Source organism: Pseudorca crassidens, chromosome 15 (assembly GCF_039906515.1).
Source record: "Pseudorca crassidens isolate mPseCra1 chromosome 15, mPseCra1.hap1, whole genome shotgun sequence".
NCBI lineage: Eukaryota > Metazoa > Chordata > Mammalia > Artiodactyla > Delphinidae > Pseudorca > Pseudorca crassidens.
The window spans coordinates 37,466,873-37,478,951 of NC_090310.1; the positions used below are offsets into that span (position 1 = coordinate 37,466,873).

General features: G+C 59.7%; 2 protein-coding genes and 1 long non-coding RNA gene across 5 annotated transcripts; 1 reads left to right on the plus strand and 2 right to left on the minus strand.

Moving 5' to 3' along the window:
- Positions 1–896: 896 nt before the first annotated feature.
- Positions 897–5,244, minus strand: SYNGR3 (synaptogyrin 3). The gene is made up of 4 exons (XM_067707028.1): positions 5,005–5,244; positions 2,869–3,106; positions 2,469–2,611; positions 897–2,374 (listed from the first exon to the last, which is right to left on the minus strand). Exons 1-4 carry the CDS (start codon positions 5,101–5,103, stop codon positions 2,165–2,167), a joined length of 690 nt encoding a protein of 229 aa, XP_067563129.1. The 5' UTR covers positions 5,104–5,244; the 3' UTR covers positions 897–2,164.
- Positions 3,044–6,653, plus strand: LOC137207311 (uncharacterized). 2 transcript variants are annotated; one of them, XR_010935031.1, is made up of 3 exons: positions 3,044–3,180; positions 4,094–4,279; positions 6,402–6,653. It is a non-coding gene; the product is annotated as an uncharacterized lncRNA (long non-coding RNA). The 2 variants fall into 2 exon arrangements; XR_010935030.1 differs by having other exon boundaries at positions 4,094–4,158.
- On the minus strand, positions 5,345–10,868 carry GFER (growth factor, augmenter of liver regeneration). 2 transcript variants are annotated; one of them, XM_067707027.1, is made up of 3 exons: positions 10,518–10,868; positions 9,969–10,165; positions 5,345–5,572 (listed from the first exon to the last, which is right to left on the minus strand). In XM_067707027.1, exons 1-3 carry the CDS (start codon positions 10,776–10,778, stop codon positions 5,464–5,466), a joined length of 567 nt encoding a protein of 188 aa, XP_067563128.1. In that variant the 5' UTR covers positions 10,779–10,868; the 3' UTR covers positions 5,345–5,463. The 2 variants fall into 2 exon arrangements, with proteins under 2 accessions (XP_067563128.1, XP_067563127.1); XM_067707026.1 differs by lacking the exon at positions 5,345–5,572 and adding an exon at positions 8,304–9,037 and having other exon boundaries at positions 10,518–10,850.
- Between the last annotated feature and the right edge of the window lie 1,211 nt (positions 10,869–12,079).

Here is a 12,079-nt window from a genome sequence, read left to right on the forward strand (position 1 = left end):
CGAGGGCCTGCCTGCCTGCCTGTGGCTGAGACTGGAGCAAGTTCCTGGGTGATGGCCATGCTCGGAGCCCACTAGGAGACAGAGACTTCACGCTCTTCACTCTCCATGGGACTGCCTAGAGGCCACCTGCATTCCCCACCACACCGGAGAAGCCCCTCATAGCTGATGCCCTCTTTGCAGACCTGAGCACAAGCAGCACCCCCAAAGAGTAACCTGGAAGATGAGCTATCTCATTAACAATACTGAAAATACCAATTCTTAAAGACACACACACACACACACACACACACACACACACACACACACACACACACACACACACACACACACACACACACACACACGTTTACGTTAACCCTTCCCGCACCTTTGATGATGGCAACTACTATTTTCCTCCTTTGATGATGGCAACTACTATTTTCCTTTTCCGGAAGGGGAGCCTGAGGCACAGACAAGCTGAGAGACTTGCCCAGAAAGACCAAGCCTGAACACGGCCAAGCCAGCATTCCAGCTCCAGCTCTTACCTGCTTCATTCAACCAGAATGTTATTAACCAATAAGTCAGAAATGAAAAAGTAACTGAGATAAGAATCCCAATAGACAAATTCAAAAGTAAACAAGACCAAGCTGGGGAAATCTCCAAAGGGGAGTTGGCCAGGGAATGTGGCTCTGGATGCTGCATGGTACACATGGTGGTCTCCCAGGAGCAGAAGGCGGTAAGAAGCAGACATCTGGAGAAATCACAACTGCTTTCCCCAGCACTCTCCAGAACATGGGCATCAGCCTGGTCTCCACCTCCCTGTGCCCCTTTCTGGATTCTTGGCCCTGGTGCCCCTCAGGTCCCAACCTCTGGCACTGGAGGGGCAGGAGTAGAAAGGATTCCAAGAGTGTCTGGGCCACAGTAAACTCATTTACAGTCTTTATTGTAAAGAAGCTGCAGTTGGAACATGGGACACTGAAAATACACAATCACAGATTGTTCTTTCAGAAGAGGGAGGGAGAGACTCATATATACAAAAATTGTAAACATGTTCACTTAAATATCCACAAATAATTGGTCTATGCTACAATGTACAGGGTTGTCACTCAACTGCAACTCCAGAGGGAGGCGACTGTCTGTAAAAATGTAATGTGGCAACCACATTTGGTATTGACTTAATGTGAAAAGCCAGCTTTGAGCAATGCATGAGTACTCAGCTATGCAAAGGGACCCCCAACCTTGGGCTGGGCCTTAAAATGGGGTGCAGTGTGGGGAGCTGAGGGACTAGTCCAGGGAGCCGAGGTAAAGGGGTTTGCGGGGAATGGCTGTCTCCAGGGCATGGTGGGAAGGTGAAGCCTCTAGGCCTCTCTCCTCGTGAGGGGTGTGTCCTGCTGGGCACCCAGATGTCTGGAGCCTCCCTTGGGCAAGGTCTTACTGAAGGGCTGGGAGAGGGCTGATGCCCAGGCCTACAGCCATGTTGTGCTTTCCTGGCCAGAGCTGCCCGCACCCCAGCAAGGGCCTGGGCCAAGGCAGGTAAGGGCCGGAGCTGGGGCCACAGAAAAGAGGGGCTGCTTGTGGGGAACTACGAGGTGAAACCTGAAGACTTGACCACAATCACAACATCGACAGGGCTGGGCTACTCTAGTGAGCCTGTAAGAGGAAATGGAGGGAGGCTCCAGACAGAGCACATGGCCCTACAGGGTGAACCACCAGGACAGAGCAAGGACCACCACTACCCACAGGGACAGGGGATGGGGAACAGTGGCCACGGGGTGAGGGTGGTGTCCCTTCCCCCAGTCACCCCCAGTCCAGGGCAGCCCCTGCATCTGGCTATGGAGGGCAGCTGGACCCCTGACACCAGAGTGTACAGGTGAGCCCTGCCTGGCTGGCTCATGAGGGGAATGGCCCACTGCCTAGGCTGGTCCACTGGAGGCTGAAGGACACGTGCCCAAGGCTGTGCTGTTCTCTCCTCAGGACCTCTGGCCCTGGGCTGGGGACTAAAGGGACTGGAGGAACTTGGGGGGAACGGCCCAGGCACCCTGGAGGCTACCCTCTCTTGGCCCCAGATGGACCACAGCATCCACACGTTGCTGCTGGGCCAGGAGGACCTGAGGGAGGTCCCAGGAAGCCTTCGATCCTGCATTGGTGGGGCAGCCTTTGTGCCTTGGTCTGGGCCTGCTGGCCACTAGTAGGCAGGAACCTGGTACCCTCTGGGGCTGGTGTCCAGAGTCTCGGTGAAGGGCGGGCTCTGGTAGGTCTCGGTGCCCTCCACACCGCTGCCCACTGGGTAGCCTGGGTAGGTCTGGCCCGCCCCAGCACCCAGCTGTTCGGTGGCAAAGAGCGACATGTCGGTGCCCAGACGGAACCGCTGCAGGGCCTTCACGGTAAGCGCCGCCTGAGGGGGAGTCCGGGGTCAGCCAGGGCCGACCCTGCCCCGACCCTTACCTGGCCCCAGTCCCTGCCGGCCGCAGGCCGCCGGCCGCACTCACCCAGCTGAGGATGGAGAAGAAGCTGAAGGCAATGGCGGCCCGCGCCGCGTCTGCCGCCTGCGTCGTGCCCGGCCCGGGAGCCGTGCGCTGCCACTGGTTGGTGAGGAAACAAAAGCCCACGAACCACAGGAAGGACCAGAGCCCTGCGGGCAGGTGGGCGGGCAGGTCAAGGGATGCTGCACCGAGACGCCCGGCCCAGCTCTGCCGGGAAGGAGAATCCGCAGACCGAGAAGCCGACCTGTCCCGCCCACTCCCGCCCCGCCCGGACCTGTCCCCGCCCCAATCGGCTGAGAATCTACGCGCTCCCTCTGGCCCCGCCCCGAAGCCCGCCCTTCCGACTCCGCCCACCCGAGAAGCCCCGCGCGCTCCCCCAGGCCCTGCCCCTCACGGCCCCGCCTACCTGAGAAGCCCAGGTCCAGCAGCACCGCGCGGCGACGGTCGCGGACGCTGCTGATCTGCTGGAAGCGCACGTCGAGCAGCAGGAACGCGGCGCAGGCGAAGAAGGCCCCAAGGCCGAGCGCGACGCCGAAGCGGCAGGCACCCGCGTTGCCGTTGAAGACGCAGCGCAGCTCCGGGCCGCTGTCGGCGTTCACGTAGCCCTCGTTGACTATGGGCCCGAAGACGGCGATGGAGAACACCTGTGGGCGGTGGGAGCGCTCAAGGCCCTGCGATGGCCCCTTCCTGGTCGAGGCCCGAGGTCTCCTAGCCCACCGTGAGTGCCCATGCCCTCGGGAGTGTCCCTGCGTTCCCCTGCAGCACAGGATCTATCTCTGGGTGGGGGTCTTCGGGGACCCCCTCCCTTAATATCTACCTCAAGTTTAGTAAGTATGGACAAAACATACCATTTAGTGAGCATCAACTGTGCCCAGGCACTGTGCGTAAAATGGCTACATGTGTTTGCTCATGGAATCCTCCCAAACAACCACAAGAGTGCCACTGCTCTTATCCTCTTTGTAGATGGGGAAATCGGGGCTCCAACAAGTGAAGTGCCTTGTGGAGGGTTGCATGGTTGATAAAAGCCAGGGCTGACATTCAAGCTGGGTCCTCTGTATCTTGTGGAGCCCGTAGTGTCCCCCATGGCCCACTCCAGAGTGTGGGAACATGAGCTTTCACCTGGACCAGTGATCCCCAGGCCTGAGTCAGCAGGGCTAGGGGAAGTAGATGTGGAGTCAGGCAAGAAGGGTGGGAGTATGGGGGGGGGGCAGGCAGCAGAAGGTCAGCTGCACAGAGCTGTCAGCCAGGACCTGAGTGGAACCTACCCTCAGCATTTGGGAGCTGTACAGCCTCATTTCTTAGCATGCCAAATGTAGCAGGCACAACTCATGGGGTGCTGGGGACAGGAATAATACCCACCCACCATCCTGCACTTTGTGGGCACTCCAGGGATGATGGCCCCACATGACTGTGGCTAATTAACACCATCCATACATGCTTGGGCTTAAAAGGCGACACTGTTGACCTCTGGGGTTCAGTCAAACCTCAGTGCCCTGTGCCCACGAGGGCTGGAAGGCAAAGGAGTGTGGACCACAGTCCTTTTAAACCAGAAGCTGCTCTTTGAGCTCTGGGCAGCCCTATATTTCTAAAAAAAAGACCTCTAATTTCAACTTCATTTCTCTCCTTTCCAGCCCCAGCTCCTAGAGACTTAGTCAAGAGTGAAACCAAGGTGCAAGATATGGACACGTACCCACAGGTTGGTCCACAAATCAGGTCAAAGCTGGGACTAGAACGTAGGGTCCCTACTTCCTGGTCTGGCCAGTCACTCCACCCAAGGGCCCCTGCCCCACTCTGGGCACCGCCCTCCTGGAACACAGGTGAGTATGTGCCACCACCAGCCACCACCAGGTGGACAAAACCCAGAACTCAGCATTCCACCTTCCATCTCTCCTGCCTGGAGGGATGGGAAGGAGGAGCAGGCCACTGGGCCTAAGGTTGCCCCAGTAGGCTAGGCTGCCTCTAAATCTGCCCCTCCCACACCACCTCCAGGAAGCCTTCTCAGTGTAGAGCCCCTTCCAGCTGCCCCACTCAGAGGATTCCCAGAGCACACCCCCCAACTCACAACTGCAACTGGGGGGCCTGGGAATGGCCAGCTCCCTTCGAAGGAGCCAGGAGGATGTGCGTGCAGAAGTAGGGGGTAGGCTCTGCCTGATTCTCTTGGCTCCGGTAGCCCTTACTCGTGCTGAGGCTGAGCGCTCAAGCCCCTCCGCGAATCCCGCCCCCACCCCTGTGCCCGCTTCCAGGGTGTAAGCACATGAAAAACCGAGCGAGGGCTGAGGAAGGGGATTAAGTTAGACCTAAGGAAGAATTGAGAGGTGGGTGCGGCGGGCAGTGACCTCTCAAGGTACCCGGCTGTCGCCGCCGGCCCCTCCCCCGCCCGCAGGTGGGCGCGCCCTGCCCGGTGACGTCACCCCAACCTGCGGCCGGCGGGGGAGGGGCCGGCAAGGATGAGGAAGGGGGCTAGAGGCAGGTGATAGGGATGAGGGAGGCGAGGCGAAGTGGGACGGGGTATCGGGGCGGGGCTTGGGCCGGGGCCACTCACCCAGGACGCGATCCGCAGCAGGGTCTGGGGCCGCCGCGCGAAGCTCACAGGGTCCAGGGTGGCCCCTGCGCGTCCCGCGCCGAACGAGGCTCCCTCCATGGCCAGCCCGGGCGGGCCGCGTGTCCCCGGCGCCCTCTGTCCTTCTGTCCGTCGGGCCGACCCCACCCGAGGCCGCCCGGGGCTGCTGCCGATGCTGCCAGTGCTGCCGCTGCCGTCGCCGCCTTCCGGGAGTGCGCGCCGGCCGCGGCGGGGGCGCGCGGGGCGGGACCGAGCCTACACCCCTCCCTCTGGTCCACGCGCGCAGGGCTGGAGCACTCACCTCCCTCCACCTTGCCCACCTTCCACCCCACCCCACCCACTCTCACCGCAAGACCAGGGTCCGAGATGGAGACCATCCGCCAGGTCCCCATCAGGAGGCGGGGTCAAGGGGCTGAGTCCCCCACGGCCACTCACAAGTAGTCAGGAGTCAGCAGGGCAGGTGGACACTGGGCTCAGCCTTTGCCGTAGCCACGTGGGTGGACAGACCGACATGACCCCACTCCTCTGTACAGGGCCCTTTCCTGAGTGCCTAAGGAGGTAACAGGTCCAAGGGCTCCAGCGTCTCCCCCAGCCCTCAGGGAAAGGGAACCCAGCTTCCTGCCTCTGGTCCCCATAGACCAGAGGGAGGTTACTGGGGCCTTTCCCATGACTTCCCACTGCACCCTAGCTTCTCCTTCACATTCTATCCTCCCTAACAGGGAGGGAGGATGGCCTCTGCCCTCAGGGGCACTTGTCCAGGCAGGCAGAGCCCAGAGGCACACATGGGTGGGAGTTGGGGCATCTCTGCTCTTTTCCTGTGGTTGGATGTTGTCATTCCGAGGGTGCTCACTGAGCCCTGCACACTCCTGGGTCTCCCCAACTGACTTTCTGCTGACATATTTAGTTTTGGGCCGAGGAGTGGGGAGAAGCATCAGAGATGGGGAGTTGGAAGAGTGGGTACCTAGCTTCCCAGCACCCCCGCTGGGTCTTCGCCACAGATGGCCCAGCTCCAGGTTAGACAAGGTCCCTTCCTGCATGTTCCTTCCAGGCCAGCCTGGCAGGGGCCCAGATGACTCCTGTTTCTGTCTAGGACATTGAGGAAAGTCTGCATTTGTTGAGCATTTACAGTGCCAGGTGTTTCACCACGACCTGTGGAGGCAGGGACTGTTTTACTGCCATTCTTCAGATGGTAAATAGGCAAGTGGGAATTCCCTGGTGGTCCAGTGGTTAGGACTCACGCTTTCACTGCGGAGGGCCCGGGTTTGATCCATGGTCGGGTAACTAGGATCTTGCAAGCTGCACAGTTGGCCAAATTAAAAAAAAAAAAAAAAAAGGGCTCCCCGGTGGCGCAATGGTTAAGAATCCGCCTGCCAATGCAGGGGTCACGGGTTCGAGCCCTGGTCTGGGAAGATCCCACATGCCACGGAGCAACTAAGCCCGCGAGCCACAACTACTGAAGCCCGTGTGCCTGGAGCCCGTGCTCCACAAGAGAAGCCACTGCAATGAGAAGCCCACGCATTGCAATGAAGAATAGCCCCCGCTCACCACAACTAAAAGAAAGCCTGTGCACAGCGAGGACCCAACGCAGCCGTAGATAAATAAAAAATAAATAAATAAATAAATAAATTTAAACGAACAAAAGGCAGACTGGTTGAGTTCCTTCATCACACTTAGAAAGTGAAGAGCTGGGATTCAAATCCAGATCCCTACTGAGCCAGGGCAGGTGTGGTCAGAAGTGCCACCCACTAGTTGACTCCATGACACTGCATCCAATCCTATCACCTCTCCCCTGTCAGTGACAGTTTCCTCTCTGTCTCATGCATCATTCATTTCCCCCTTTTACTTGATCATTTACATCAGTGCCTAAACCTGCTCCATTCCTGAGCCCACTTCCCCTCCAGCTATCACTGCTCCCTTTAGTCCCAGGGGCAATGCAGCCACTGCCATCCTGTCCCCATCCTCCTAGGAATACTTGTGATGTCACCCTCTCCTCGTGTTCCACCTACTTCATGGGCCCTTTCTTGTTATCTCTTTCTTGTTATCTCTTGTTCCATCTGTGACCTTTGAGCCTTAGGGGTCCCAGGGCATGGTCCTGGGGCTCTTCTCCCTGCTCTATGCTCACTGTCTTGGTCTCCATGCTAACAACTTGAGCCAGAATTTTCCCTTGAACTACAGTCCCACTCATCTTAGCCTGGATACCCTGGAAAACAGAATCTGTGGCAAAGTTAAAGAGTTTTATTGGGAGGTGAAACTTTGGGGAAGCCAGAGTTAGGGAAAAAGTTAAGTGAGGCAGGGAAGGAGGGAGAGCAAACATGGACGGCGTGCTCCTGAGCTGACCACAGCTTTGCTGGCTCCCAGCGCACAGGTGACTCGGGAAAGGCCAGAGACAAGCCCTGTGCTGGGGACGTCCATCTGTAGGAGGAAAGAGCAGTGACTTCTCTGCTGGTTGCTCCCTGCCTCCTATTTCTTTATGTAACCTGGCCCCTTGGGCAGCCCCTGAGGAAGCCAGCACCCCCGTGGGGCCAGTGGGGTAAAGATGCCAAGGAGGCTGTGCCAAAGGTTGGCCCCTGCCCAGGGAGGAGCTGAGACACTATGGGGAGAGGTGAGAGCTGTACAACCACAGGGGTACGGCGCACTGTTGCTGGGCCATTCCAGCTGGGAGCCAGTGCCTGGGAGCAGGTGTGGCTGAGAGGGTGTGTGAAGGCCCAAAACCTGGGTCCAGGTCACCCCCAAACCTGCTCCACTCACAGCCTTCTGCATCTCACTGATACACTGGGCAACTCCCTCCTTCCAGCGGCCAGAACCCCACAGCCACCTTGGGCTCCACCTTCAGAGTGTAGCCAGTGAGGCCTCCCACTCATCCTGGGGCGAGCTTCCCTCTCGGCTGCCACAGGGTTATCTGCCCCCCCTCCTCTCGCCCACACCTGCCTCATTCCAGCTCAACAGCCAGAGGGACCTTTCAAAAGTCACATTTTGCCGTTCCTCTGCTTCAAATCCTCCACTATGTTCCATGGGAGCTGGGTGTTAAAACCACATCCTTGCTGGGGCCTTGAGGACCTCCTGCCATGTGACCTCCCCTCACCTCTCTGATCCTCCCTTGGCTCCAGCAACTCAGCCTCCTTGGTGTTCCTGGAACATCCTGGCCCACCCTTGCCTTGGAACTGCTCCCTCTTCCTAAGGAGCCAGAACCCAGATAGGAGGAAGCAGGAGACCACAGAGGGATGAGGGCAGGCCCTGTCCATCGTTGCAAATCCCAGCACAAAACACACTGAGGCCAGGTCTTCAGTCACTTCTCCAGCATTTTATTTTTGGTCTCAAGCTCCACGGAGCCTCCTCTGACAGGCCTGGGACGGCTCTGTGAGACCATGAGCCAGACAGAAGGCGCACAGCAGAGCTCAGCCCCCAGGCCTCTTTCCTGAAGTGCAAATGGCACACAGCCTCTGCAGCTACCGTCCCTGTTGTACCCCTAGCTGTCCCTAGCTACAAGATGGGGAGACAGTTGCCTGGTCCGGAGGGGCGAGACAGGGGAGCCCAGCCAGGCCTGTCACCTTCCTGTGCGGGGAAGTAGGCAGCAGGGTGTCAAGTGGGCGGGAGGCCAAATCCTAAGGAAGGGACAGCCTAGGCTGCTCCTGCCTCCTTCACCTGCAGCACCACGGGGCGCGGGTTGAGGAGGAGGCCATCGGGGTGCCTGCAACGGGTACCCCCACTTACACTCAGAACCTGAGAGGGAAAGGGCTCCACGGGTAGCGTCTGGGGACCACCCAACTGAGACAAGGCAGGCTTTGGCTCTGACACGCACTTTAATAAGCCCCACCCTCTCTGGCCAGGCCGCCTACAGGCTCTGGCTGCCCTCTAGTCACAGGAGCCGTCCTTCCAGCCGTCGCGCCAACGCTCGTCCACCAGCGAGCAGTTGAAGTCCGGCTTGCCTAGCTTGCGGTTCACCTCGTTGTGCAGGCGGCATAGCCACTGGGTGAAGCAGGCCCGAGTGCGAGTGTCTGGCTGGTTCCTGCATATCCTGCGTGTGGGGGAGCACAAGGAGAAGGATGGCAGGCAGTGCTCCCACTGTCCCCGCCCCACCAGATCCTTGCCTGCTCAATTCAGGGAGGAGAGCTGGGGCACTGCTGTGAGCTACACCCGGAAGTGCCCTCATGCTCTGAATTCCCAGAAGGGGGCAGACCCTGCAGCAGCAAGGCCTGGTGGACTCCTAGGCCTGCTCAAACCCTCACCTCGGGAGCTTTGCAAACCCTGGCAAAAGCCCTGGGCAAGACATTGAGGCAGAGGCCTCAACTTTACAACCTGGTAACAATCAGGAATCCTCACCCCAGCGTCCCTGGCCCCAGGCAGTGTGTGGAAGGGGTGGGGTTGGCATAAAGGCAAAACTGAAAAACAGATCTGTTTCTTAGCACCTGTGGCCCTGCTACATCAGCTCAGCAAGAGACCTTGTTCTAAATGCCCAGGCTTCAAACAGCAAGGGCTGCCCTGCCCCCCACATCCAGCCCAGAAATGCCATGGGTGCCAAACAACAGTTCTTGGGCTCCCCAGTGAAGAAAAGGTGGCTCCTGGAAGCAACAGCAATGAGTTCCCAAGGTCTTGAAATTGGCAGTTCTGCTCCAGAAGTTAGGCAAAGTGGAGTCCTCCGAAACCTGCCAGAGCCTCCATCAGTGCTAAGCAAGGGATCTCATGAGGGAAGCCCTCCCTGGGAGCCTTGTGGCTGCAGAAAGAAGCAGTACCCAGCAGCAGCCCCAAACAGCTTGGCCTTTGAGGAGAAAGAAGATGGCTCAGATGATCCAATCCCTTCTCTGTTGGTGGTCCCTGCTCTCAGCAACCCTCTGCCACCTCTGCATCTTATTTCTCTAGGCTCCCCTTTATGACATCAGCCAGGGGCCCCAGGCCCAGGCTCCAGGTGGGATGCTCTGCTGCCTGCAGACTGTGCAGACACAACTTACCTTTTCCTTATGTCTTCAGCACACTCCTCACACGGGTAAAACTTGGAAAATAAATGTATGAACTGAGCCATATCTTGCTGCTGTTCTGGGGTGGGCAGGTCGGGATAGTAGGCCGCCAGGGTATGGAGGACAGACCAGCTGTGGCGGCCCAGTTCCTCGCGATCCGGAGGACAATCTTCCCTAAACTTGCTGTCCCGCTGCGGAAGGAGGCCGATAAGGGTCAGTTCGGTTTTCCCCAACCAGAAACCTACAAAGCTCCCCTTTTTCCCCCACCAGCCGCAGGCCCGCTGACTGGAGACACAAGTCCTGAGGCCGATCCAGCCCACATGTGGCTAAGAGCCGAAAGGCCTGGGCTACCTTGGGGGCAAGGTTTAGGAACAGCCAAACCCGGGAGGCAAAGTCTCTCAGGCTTAGGGCCTGTGGGAACGCTCGGCCTGGGCCTTGGGAAGTCGGCCCGGGGTGCTTGAGAACAAGGTGTGGGGGCCGGGGCTAGGAGTCAGCAGGGCTCGCGGGCCTCTGAGGGGAGGTGGCGCCCCCCCGCATCTGCACCTTCTGCTGTGTCCGCATCCACGACTTGAAGTCCACGCAGGCCCGGCAGGGCAGCCTCCGGGAGGCGTCCTCGGCGACCTGAGAATCGGAGGCCGGCGCCTGGGATGGCGTCCGGGCCGAAGAGGCGGAATCTCTCCGCCCCGCGCCCCGGCCGCGCGCGTCCGTCACCAGGTCGTCCATCACCTCGGAGCGCGCGCCGCCGGGTAGGAAGGAGAATAGGTTCCCACCGCCGAAACTCCCCCGCTCGCCGGGCGCCGCCATGTTGCCCGCGCAATGCCTGCCGGGCCAGGTCGGCCTCCAGATGGGCTTCCAAGTTGGCCTCCAGGCCAGCGCGCGCGCCGCCGCCAGGGCGCGGCCACAGGAGCCGGGCGCGCGCGCCGCGGGCGCGGGCGCTGGGGCTGAGCCGGGGCCGGGGGTGGGGGCGGGGCCCGGGGCGGTATCCGGCATGGAGGCGGGGCTGGGGGCATTGGTCTGCGCCCGGGAAGCGGCAGAGACAGGGGTCCGGACTAAGGACGCGTCGGAGACCCGGGTAGGGGTGTGCGCGGAACCGGAGGCCCGAGTCCTGGCCGCGCCCCTGGGCCTCGTTCCACGGCCTGTGCCCGACCTGCGTCGTCCGTGTCTGCGCTCCAGCCTCCTCCAGTAGAAGAGCAGCGTGCTGTGGAAGACGCGCCCTGGCCGTGCCGCGGCCTCGGGCTGCGGCCTCGGCCACGTCCGTGTTACGGTCTTCGATGCCCCCATTGCTCCGCTCTGACCGTCCCGCGTGCCCGCGGCTCTGTGCCCTCAGTTGGGGGAGCGCCCAGCTGGGCCGTGAGCGCACAGAGGGCGTGCTGTTGGTGCTGGGGGTCCACGGGTTCCACTTTGGCGACCGGCGCCATGGCAACGGGCGCCTGGCAACGCGGGGCAGGGCCGTGCCTGCAAAGGAGGAGGTGCGTCTCTGGGCTCCCGAGAGTACCGAGCAGCCTCTCTCCCCCGCACCCCGCCCCGAATCCTACAGCCTACTTGAAGAGGTTAAACCCACGTCGGGAGTGGCCTCAGGGATACCTCTGCTTCCATATGTACATTAATTCATTCTGCAAATATTTGTGTAGTGCCTAATCTGTTCTAAGCACTGTTGTAGGCACTGGTCTGTGCAAGGAGCAAGATTTGTCCGTCCGTGACCTCCTCAGCTCATAGTCCAGTGGTCAAGACGGAAAAAACAAAACCAAACAAACAAAAAAGAGTCACACTAATAAATGTTCAGGTACAAACTGTGATGGGGGCCATGAACAGGGCATGGTAAATCTGGGAGGCCTCCTTGAGGAGGTGACACTTAGGCAGTGGCCTGAAGGATGAGGAATCAACTGAGGAGGGCAGTCAAGGCCAACGCAGGAGGGAGGAGGATCTTGGCTACTTGCATGGGCAGAAAGGCCAGTGGGACAGGACCCGGGAAGGGTGGTGGGAGGAGAGATCCAGAGGTGGTCAGGGACCCACCAAGGACATCATCAACTGCCGTGGCAGCTGGGAATTTATTCTGAGGACCCTGGGAAGGTGCTGGGAAGTTTTGGGCAGGGTACCCTGGCCTG